Below are 11433 nucleotides of genomic sequence, written 5' to 3'. Positions count from 1 at the left end.
AAATTCAGAGAAGTAGTAAAATCTGCTTTCTAAACAATAGTTGACATAAAATTCTCTAGTTTGTGGCCCCTTTCTAGAACTGCCCTCAGTCCATAACCAGGTACTACTCTCATGAGTACAGAGGCCATGCCTGAAGACTGGGAAGCAGATCCTAACTGAACAGGCTCAGAAAGGAAGGTTAATGAAAGAAATCAGTAATTTCTGTGATTGAGAACCAAGCTCATGATTTCTGGGGACTGACTTAACATCTAATATAGGAAGATTACCACCTCCATTGATTTAAAAGATAGTATCAGCTGTGGATATATGGATATCAGGCTGAGTCCTGTGCCACGTAGACACGAAGCATAACTACAAATCTTATTAGGTTTCTATTCTCTGGTTCTGAATTTTTTTTTCCCCTCATTTAAAAGTTACTATAAAATATACTGAACTTGTCATGGCAAATTTTCTTTCACCTTCCTCTGTAATGAATTCAGTCACACTGGTATCAAAGCCTCCCTCTTATCAGAGCACTTGCCCAGGAAACCCGTCACGATTCTGTGAACACAGGGCATGTGCCAACATGGTAAACCCATTTTAAGATTTAACTTTGGGATATTACTGTATAAAAAGTAAGAGTACACATCAATTACCAGCAGATCTTGCCTCGCCTGCCATCAAAATGAAGTTCACTGGAAGTATATGTGTCATTTTCTCATACAAGTGTTAAGGTTGGACAGTTTTAAAATTAATTTACTCTTTCTTGGTACCTAGCAAACTATTACTGATTTATGTAGGGATTACAGAGTAAAAATGACAAATAGGTCAGGACTGCATGGGTGAAATTTCACCTTTGGCAGTGCCTTCATAGGCCTACTCAAATCTGAAAGAGAGAAGTGCTCCGTTACAAGGGCGAGAGGCACAAGTGAAATGTTGAAAGGGCAATATTCTCTCACCCACAACTCAGATGCAAGTCAATGGTCTCTGCAAGTTATATAAAGTTATGGCACAGCTGTCTGATGAGAGTGCAGGAGAAGAACCATGAGACAAATGAAAGACTCCAAGTGCATGACTGTGAAGCAGGTGTATTTACAGCAAGCTGAAATTGTTGCAGGATAAATCCCAAAATGTTAGTGCTAAATACTCTGAGTCACACTTGGATATTTCTCATAAAAATCCTCCTTTGAAGTAGATAAAATTTGTGACCAATTCAATATTAGAGGGTTTGTCTTCAAGAGAATAATTGTTCACAATAATTACCACAAAAGAATTTAGCATCATAACAATATTAAATCTCTCCAAAATATATCAGCAGTAGTTTTGACAAATCTGAGCAACAAGAAGCATGAGTCATTGAAACTGTATTATTTTATAATATAAAATAGAACAAAGTACTTAACATTACATTTTTCTGAACAAAAATGATTGTGCCTACCCTTACACTATTAGCCCTGTATTCAGAGGCATGAGAACTACTGTGAGGATGCTCAAGTTCCCTTTCTGCTGTGTTCCAAGTACAGAGCTGTACTGTGCTCCCACATGCCAACTTTTCACAGTAGCTGCACATGCACAGTTCATGGGTCTGCTCCATGTCTAAAATCAAAAGCTCAAGGTGAAGAGTTCATGCTTTTAATTAAAAGATTTCAGGCTACCTTTTTCCAAGGAGTTTAATGAACTGGGGCTGGACATATTTTAAAACCCACTCTGTTTACATGAACTTCTTAGCTGTGCAAAGTATACTGCTGAGGTTAGGAGTAATTTATATGAATTGATGATCTCATGTAAGCCCATTAACAAAAAATTCTCCTGCATATTTTAACACTCTTCAGTTAAACTCCACTTCAGAAAAATGCTAAGCATGTACACAAAATTAAATAGGAAAACAAAATTATTTTAACACAGCAAATAACTTGATGCAAGATAAGCAATCACAATGTTAAAATGTGGATTTCAAATGTTTGTTTCAGGTTCTGATTGCTTCTCTTCTTAGGACCTTTCCCGACTCCAGCTCTTGCTAACGGTGTACGTATGAGCCACATGCAATTATACACCGCTGCCGTAAGAACTAGTGACCTTTAGCTATAGCCTCTGAAAAACACGTTTCTGCAAGTGAAGCTGTATTTCAAAGTCTGATACTTAGCAGGAAACTGTGGGGCTTTTTATACCAAATATATTTCAGTGCTTGATATATCAAGGGAAAAAGACAGTTGCTAGATAGGAAATCAGCAAAGTCTGTCTTGAGATTAGCATAAACACTGAAAGTAATTGTGTGTATGGAGAGAAACAAATACCAGCATGAAGGACCTGACCACAAAAGAGTGAAATACTGTAAATAACTCTCTGCTGGCAAGTTCCTGCAGGGGCAAGAACAATAAGGAATTATTCTACTTTTCTTAGAAATTTCTCTTGCAAGCTTGACTCTGGACATCCAGTTTAGCGTTTAAAGGAAATTCTCCAGTATTCAAATGAAACTGTGTTTTTTTCCACCTGGTCTAAGAGACATTCAGTACAGGGGGAATAGAGCAGTAATGTTAAAGCTTGTCTGCCTTCATAAGGTGGATGCATCAGACAGATGAAAACCAGGGCTAGATAAAACCTGAGTGTAAGGTTTGACACAACAGTACTAACAGGTTCCCAGACCTCCTCCAAGGCCAGAAATTATCTCCTCTTCAACTCGATCTCAGTACACCTGATGGGTGTACTCTTATGCTGGGTTAAAAGCTGGCTGGATGGCTGAGCCCCAGGTGTGATAGCAAATGGTGTTACATCCAACTGGCAACCAGTCACCGGTGGCATTCCCCAGGGCTCAGTATCTGGGCCAGCTCTGTTTAATATCTTTATCAACGATCTGAGCGAGGAGAAGGAGTGTACCCTTAATAAGTTTGCAGACAACATCAAGTCAGGGAGGAGCATTGATCCATTTGAGGGCAGGAGGGCTCTGCAGGGGGGTCTGGGCCGGCTGGGCCAATGGGCAGAGGCCGCTGGATGAGGTTCAACAAGGCTCAGTGCTGGGCCCTGCACTGGGGTCACAATAACCCCACGAAACGCTACAGGCTGGGGGCAGAGGGGCTGGGAAGCTGCCTGCGGGGAAGGACCTGGGGGTGCTGGCTGACGGCCAGCTGAACATGAGCCAGCAGTGTGCCCAGGTGGCCAAGGGGGCCAACAGCATCCTGGCTCGTATCTGAAACAGCGTGGCCAGCAGCACAAGGGCCGCAATCAATCGATCGTCCTCCTGTACTTGGCAGTGGTGATGCCGCACCTTGAATCCTGTGTTCAGTTGGGCCTTCACTTCAAGAGGACATTGAGGTGCTGGAGCGTGTCCAGAGATGGGCAGCGGGGCTGGGGAAGGGGCTGGAGCACAAGTCTTGATGGGGAGTGGATGAGGGAACTGAGGTTGTTTAACCTGGAGAGGCAGTGGCTGAGGGGGGGACATTATTGCTGTCTACAACTACCTGAAAGGAGGTTGCAGACAGGTGGGTGTCAGTCTATTCTCCCAGGTAACAAGCAACTGGACAACAGGAAACAGCCTCAAGTTGTGCCAGGGGAGGTTTAGATTCAATATTACAAAAAATTTCTTTACTGAAAGGGTGGTGAAGCATTGGAACAGGCTGCCCAGGGAGGTGGTGGAATCACCATCCCTGGAAGTGTTTAAAAACACATAGATGTGGTGCTTAGGGACGTGGTTTAGCAAAGGACTTGGCAGTGTTAGGTTAACAGTTGGACTCGATCATAAAGGTCCTTTCCAATCTAAATAACTCTATGATGTCTAAGAGCAATAATTTCCCAAAAGGTTGTTACTAGAGCTATTGCTTTATTGAACGAAATACTGGGAATCCACAATGCTAAACCCTTACCTCCTTTAAGCTTTTCCAGAAATCAGAATGGCAAGACAAACTTTAAAGAGCACCACAGAGAAAACTCACACCACTCTGACACGGGGGTCAGTCCTGACTCAAAGGAGAGCTCCGAGAACTGGGAATCTGTCTGGGATGTCAAGACTGTAAGTGGCTGTCACCATTGCTCAAAAAAATATGGAAAACTGCCAAAAGGTTTTTGAAAAACACCTAACCTTCAACCAAGATTTTAGAGGAGATGCTTAAAAACATTCTCATTTAACTCTTTTAATGTTTCTGCTGTACTGCATGCTGCACTGGTGTTTTCAGCAGTGAATTGCATCATCTGACTTAAGCTGTATAACATCTCAGACATGTGGCATTACTGGAGAAGGCAATTTACTTTGCCTTTTACCAAAATCCCTTGTCAGCCTCCATGACACATTTACCTAGACAATCTAACAGAAAACCCCCACATTTTCCTTCCCTATGATTATTTGTACTGTATAAAGCCCTTTTTTTTAACTAGTGCTTCTCTCTGACAATCCACTTATCTTTCACTGTATATCATTTGCAACAAAAAAGTCTTTTTTTCTTAATAGGGCTGTGTTGCAACCAAGGTATTTTCAAAAAACACCTGCCTCATTAAAATAGGCAATCAGGTTTTTGCCTCATAAACTTTCCTGCAGCACCTCAGGGACACAAGGTAGGATGGTGAACAAAGGTGGTGAGAAACCTAACCAATTCCCTGTGAAATGTACTTCCTGACACACACAGAGAAAAGGCTCCAAGAACGGAAGAGAAGTTTCACAGCAGGGCTTAGTCACTCTTAAAAGTTCAGTCTTTGAAAAGTTGCACTGCACTTGAATAACCCCTTCTCCACTATCAAAGATGTGCATACAGATTCTGAACTCCATTTTTGTTTTTTCTACATGCTGTTTTCTAGGTTTGTTTCTTTGATGCTTAGGGACCCAGTCCTCATCAACTTCCACCCAGAGGGGATCGCTTCATTATCTCAAACACATAAGCTCCAAAACTTGCACAGATATGGAAAACTCATTGAAGCTCTGTGCAAGGGAATTCCCTCTTTCTTTGCTTACCAAACTGCTGGTGAGTATAATAGTCACAGTGCTTTGTATGCCAAAATAGAGATTAACAAGATTACAAATAAGGATGAAAAATACTTAAGTGAAGATCAGCAAGTTAATTATTGAAATCCTGTGGTTTCCTATGACTTTTTATAGATCAGTCAATGTGTACATACGGAAGAACAGCAGGTCTGTCACTTGTCTGCGTACAACCTGGAGACCAGGCTTTTTCAGGAAGGTTTGGGCTCTAGCTGTTGATACAATCCTGAAGTTTTTAGGCAACTTCATGCATGTAGAGTACCTAGCTACCATGGATCCTGCTATGGCACGATTTTGAGATTCAAACCCAAATTTGCACATTAGATTTGTGTAAAAAGATTGCACTAACTGTTGCTTGTAGCGTAAGTTTAGGAAAGCGCAGCTCAATTTTTAATTTTTTATTTCCTGGTACATTTCCAACATTAAGCTGGAAGAATTTCAGCTACATGGCTCTCCTGTTTTCTCAGTCCAAATTAATCAGTTTTTCCTTTTCTTTCAGGATAAAACTTCTTAAAGCAAGATGTTTCATGCCTGAAAGTTAACATTAATAAACTGTTTTTCCTATTACTGTGATTAACTATTCCTGATAAAAGTTTTGAGGAAGAAAATCTATAGAACTGTGTACGCACTAACAAGTTTTTTCTCCTTCATAATCTCTTCTGGATCACACTTTCAATCATTAATCTGTTTCTTCTTCTGATCTCCGTGGAGGCTATTTGGTCTCAGTAAAACTGATCATCAACCTACATTGGTCTGCACTGTATTTTTACAAATCCTTTGAAAAAAAAGTGGAAGCAATTCCAAAGACAATATGCTAAACTAGCGTTCTTGCAAAATCCCGATCTTGACATTTACACCTCATCCTGTACAATTTTCCCACTGAGATTTCACATGCCGCATTAAGAAATTATTCATCACTACTAAAAGCAAATGGTGCTGTATCTACTGCATTAACCATATTTAAGATAATACAGTTTGAAGTCCAGGTTTATAGAAATAAGTGTAGCTGAGTTATTTTAACTTCTTATTAACCAAGTATTACAACGTTTTATTTTAAAATCAAGCATAGCAGTGCAATTTGGCCAAATAGAAACAGATGCACTATCGCTCTGATCAACCCAGAAATCAAGCTGCAGATAATGGAACTAGTAAGTGTATTAAATGCAGTTTGGAATTGAAGACAGATGTTACTTAACAGTGGTTTATTGATGTTTATCATAGGAAGCAAAAAAGCCTACCCTAACGAACTAAAAGTTGGAAATTTGAAAAAGTCAAATCATAGGCCAAAACTAAGGCACAATGGCTGGGACTAGTCTCTTCATCTCTTCAGTAACTCTGGAAAATAACAAGATCTTCACCTTCCCTCCTTAATCAGAGGCCCTTTTACTGGACTTTGGAAGGAGTAACTCTAAGCTACACTTCACCCATTCAGGAGCAAGTCAAGGATTACTCTCAGTAAGGATGCAGCAGCCTGTTCTGTTGAGGAAAATGTTTTTTGTGTATTTAATAGTTAACTGACAATAAAACCAAATCAAAACTGCACCCAAAAATATTTTAGCCCCTCAAAAAAAAAAAAAAAAAAAAAAGGCAACCATATGCAGTTGCAGTATTTAAACAAAAGTTCCTGTCCAACTTGCCTGGGGTTTCTGGAGAGAATCTCTTCCCTTCTTCTGCAACTTTACACCGCATTTTCCCTGAGATAAAACAGGCACAGCCCTCTTCGTTTATCCTATCATGTGTCACTGGGAAACATCCTTCTGAGGCCTTCAAGCCCTTGAAGGCTACGGGCCAGACTCTGTAACAGATGATTTCACATCCCCTGAGGCAGCCGCGATCTGACCTGAGCAGGGACTATGGAGAGCCCCAGCTGCCACAGCACAGCGTGCAGAGAGGTCAGCAGCCTTGCAGGCAAACAGGGACCCTCTGGTGGGCTCAGACCAGAGACCCCAGAGCCTCCCTGGCAGGGAATCCCAGGGCACAGACAGTTCCAGCGAGGGATGATGCCTGCTCCCATACAGTCTCATTTAAGGATAAAATTTCAACAAGAGGGCGCAAAACATTTGCAGCAAGGTCCAGCTTCTCACAAAACTACTTTGACTTCACACTGATTCCTATTTTTACTACAGTATTACAATTTGTGATGCTTAATAAATCTCCAAGCTTTTTATATTCTGTGAATAGCTTAAATTAACTGTGTCCTACAGTAACATTTCCAACTACAGAAAATGCAGAACTACTACCAAACCAACAAAGCAAAGTATTTGCTTTTTCCAGATCCAAGGAATTTAATTTCAATATTACGCTTTGGCAGTTTTCTTGATGTAATTTGGATGTCATTACATTTCACAATGTTCATTATTCAAATTTAAATTGTTTCAGGTTTAGACTGATTGGGAAGAGAACAAGACTCAAAAAGAGACTGCCACGTAGAAACATGACAGCTGACTCCAGTGAGTCTGAAGAGATGTCAATACTGCAACTCTCAAAATGTCCATGTAAGTACAAAGATATATATATATATTCTTTACAGTGCAGAAGATCAAAGTTGCTTACCTTGCAAGAAATGATCCTTCTCAAGAAGGATGAGGCCTGATCTTTATCGCTGACCACAATTTCCATGATCTTCAATGATCACTTTGGTAACTTGGGCTGTCTGGAAAATACCAGATCTTCACCTTCCCTAACTTAGTTAAAATTGTAATGTAAATTCTGAAGGCAACCCCTCAGCATTACAAAGTGACAAGATTTTATCTTAAGTCCTGCTGCCCTTTTTTTCTCTTACCACACTGCAGGCAGAATATAAAAAACTGCAAAACTGAAAAACTGTATTGACATAAAAAAAGTTAAAAAGAGTGACTTGAGTATAATTAAAAAGCCATAATATTAACTAATAAATGTATTTGAATACCCTCACATATTTAAGACAAATTCAAGATGCGGAAAGAATCTGATTTGTGAGGAAAAATATTTTTTTTTTAACACCAAAATAGATATTCTAATTTGAGACATCGACAGAGGTATAACACCAGTCTTTCGGGAAAAAACCCACAACACTTCAACAGCTGTAAATTAATAAAGCTGGAACAGCATAAACGTGCCAGGGGTGCTGCGGCCACCATGACTGAGGCAGAGCGGCCCCAGCTCCCGCCACCAGCGCCTCAGCGGCGTTTTCCCGCCTTTTTTCGTGTCCCCGCCACGGCCCAGCGGCGCCTCAGGCCCCTCCCGCCCGACACCGCAGCAGGCCCCTCAGCAGAGCCAAGGCCTTTTGTTCCTTCAGCAAAGAGTTAATTCCTGTCGGGTTGCATAATTTTCTCCAGGTTTTGCTTCAGGTTGTTCTCCTCTGCCCAGTGGCGCCACAGGTGGGCGACGGTGAGTGCCGACTACTCCCCAAGGAGCACCCGCATAAACCTAGGGTTTTCTCCACACAAATCCATACAAGCGCAGTTAACTTGTGAAGAACCAAGATTATAACTACCCTTTGGTGTAAGGCTATGTATCAAAAGTGGCCCTTTGGACTTCCAGACTCAGTGAAACTGAGACCAGAATTTCACATAATATCACACTTGCAGCACTGGTCAGGAGTTATTTTTATATATATTAAACACCCCCCCCCCCCCTTTTTTTTTATAAAAAAACCCCACATGCTAGATTCCAGTTGAAAAGTGATGTTTAATTTTGTTTTCTAATTTCAGCAGATGGAAATACACAAGTCATTGCTGCTGGAGGCCACCAAACTGACCATCACCAGGGAAACACACGTGGCAACTATTGAGCAAAAGAATGAGCAGAAGTCATGGAAAACCATTTGGAACTACAGCATGGTAAGTAGTAAGGAGCATGCTTTTTCAGAAAACGTACAAGGAGACGAGCTTCCATAAAGCTGACCAAAACACAGGACTTGTAACATTTTGAGTCCAAGTTTTAGGGTGTTTATTGCTTTTTTAACACAGATTTTATTCTAGTCTGAATTATGGAAAACCTGAATTCCTAGTTGTCAATAACTTTATTTTACAGGGCCTTATTGCAAGCAAAGTGCTGCCAGAGAGAATTTGCATAATTTCCACAATGAACAGAAATGAGATCCCCAGCTTGTATGCACTCCCTGAACTGTCCCGAGAGCAGGGTAAGATTAAAAAGGAGTAGTTACTTGTAAAGTTGTACAGTAATGCAAAGTAAACCGATGTCAGAGACATTGCTATTTTCAAAAGCTTTTAAACCAACAGTTACTTTAAAAGCCATTTAGATCACACCATTGATTATGAAGTTGTATCTATTTCAATTACATTTTAAATTAACATAATTCCAAACCTTTGAAAAGTTAGAATACCCTGTTTCAGATACTTGCAGTGGAGGGTTTTCATGTTTTTTCAGTGTTGTAGATAACTTGGATTATTTATTCTTTTAAAACATTATAAGATTGACTGCTTTTGAATACTGTTTTATGTTTAAAGTTTTTAGACTTTTGGCATGGTACTCTTCATAACCTTACATTCTTTGCAGGCAAAAAAATTATTTTTTTTAGACAGCTGTACTTGAGGAAGAATGAATAATCCAGTAACAAAAAAAATATTTAAGATTTCAAGCTTTCAAAACTTTTTCAAAAGAACTAAGCAGAATATTAGCATAAATTCAGCCCACAGAATTAGCATAGACATTAAAAAAAATTAATCTTGGCATAGTAACCTTCTGTTGGTGCTGGCTTCTCTTGAAGTCTGAGAACTGAGTCCTTATAAAAATCCTGGCTTTAAAGGGCAAGAAGGCACGGTGGGGAAGAAAAAGGGGAGTGTTACATAAGTACAGGCTTGAGTAAAACCATTCATTTCTAGCTGTAGTTCCAGGCTTGCTTGTATTAAGGTGCATCTCTGTGCCCCCTGAAGCTTCTCTCAACTCCTTGCTTACCAGCAAGAAGGAAGCATATGGGAGCAGGCTTTCAGGAACCCTCTAATGGAATTCCACCATAATTTTGAAAGCCTGTGTCAATCCCAGTCATCCCCGCTAAGTGGGTCTTGACCCTGGAGTTCATCAAGCTGTTTGGCTGTGCTTTTTCTTTTTTGAGAGGATAAGATTTTCACAAGTGGTAGGATTTTGTTTTTCTGAACAGTAATGTGGCTTGGGAATTTGCCATGGGGATGGTTTTTCAAAAGAAAAAAGAGTAGGTGCATCATTCCCCCTTCCTCTCTATGTATGTTTTCTCTGAGGAAGTTTAGGTCTGCAGGTTGCTAAGAAACAGCTTATATTAGGAAACCTTCAATGGCATCAATTATTTTTGGATAGCAATATCTAAAAATAGTCCTGAGTCATTTCAATATGAAATTACATTTTTCATTTCGGAACATTGCTTTGCAGATGCTGTTGTTCAGACTTCCATTTTCCTTTAGGGCAGAAGAGAGCATCTCTATATTCAGCTGCCTTTCCTCCATATTAATTGTATGAGCCAGAGCAGGTGTTCTGTGGCTGTAGCTGAATAATGAGATACAAACCAGCAGAAAGCCTAGGTCGTAAGAGAAAATATAGGTGTCCAGACAACAGGGCACTTAAGTAGGAAAATATATTTGAAATTCATTTGAAACAAAGCACTCTGGAGCAGTTCAGAAAAAAATGTCCCACTAAAACACTCTCACAGAGGTCGTAAGCCCTACTTAACATTCACACCAAAATGATTTGTATCTGCCAAGTGGTGCTGCTGCCCTCTTTGGTTCCCATTTTAGAAGGCTGAATGAATAGACTTCTCCTTCCATGCTTCCATGTTACACCCAAGTACCTCTAGAGTAAGAGGTTAGTGACTGAGGAAATACTTTTGTGGGAGGTCTGTGCTAAAATACCGACTGCAGTATCCCTCTTGTTCAGCTGTTTAATGGAGTTTCCAGTTCTCTTTAACCTCCCTCCACCTTGACTCCTGTAGAAAGATCTGTCATAGGAGCTGTCTTCAATGCTTGCTAATGGTCCCTGAGTCACACAGGAGGTTAAAAGACTGTACTAAATACAATTGAGTAAACCACCGAGCACCAAGTCATCATTCCAGAAATAGGAATATGCATAGCATTAAATGGATCCAGGCACTGATTTTGCTGAATGATGTTATTTGATGTTTAGAACCTGAAAGGTGAAAGACCACCTGCAAAGGAGATGACATTCATCTACAGCAGATTCATCTATAACCTCTAGTCTTATGGATTTGACTTCTTCATGATGTGCAGAGGTGTCCCCACCTACCTTGCTTGTGAAGTTCGTGGTGAGTGCAAGCAAATTAATTATGTCTGTAACTAACCAGGGGGGGTTGTTTTTTTTTTCCTTTGGAATAATATGCAAATGCTGCTGTTGTTTCAACTAGAGATGGACACAAATCAAGAACTTCAGGAGTTGCACAAAGGGTTCAGGACTGGGGCAGTGTTGAGTCACCACCTCTGTAGATGATCTGATCCAAACCTTTACTACTCCTTTTAGTAAAGTTTAAGGTTGCTTAAATTTTGGCCCAGAATTTTTCAGATTGA

At 40.3% G+C, this 11433-nt stretch overlaps 1 protein-coding gene across 1 annotated transcript; it reads left to right on the top strand.

Annotated features, from left to right (window-relative positions):
- Positions 1 to 8059: 8059 nt before the first annotated feature.
- GKN1 (gastrokine 1) lies at positions 8060 to 11433 on the top strand. Its single transcript, XM_056321755.1, is given in 6 exon segments — positions 8060 to 8157; positions 8272 to 8311; positions 8635 to 8763; positions 8957 to 9065; positions 11046 to 11174; positions 11429 to 11433. Coding segments are annotated over 6 exon segments (510 nt in total).

This window comes from Falco biarmicus, chromosome 18, assembly GCF_023638135.1.
Source record: "Falco biarmicus isolate bFalBia1 chromosome 18, bFalBia1.pri, whole genome shotgun sequence".
In the NCBI taxonomy this organism is placed as follows: Eukaryota; Metazoa; Chordata; class Aves; order Falconiformes; family Falconidae; genus Falco; species Falco biarmicus.
The sequence above is the reverse complement of the archived record's forward strand: the minus strand, read 5'-3'. Positions and strand labels throughout refer to the sequence as shown.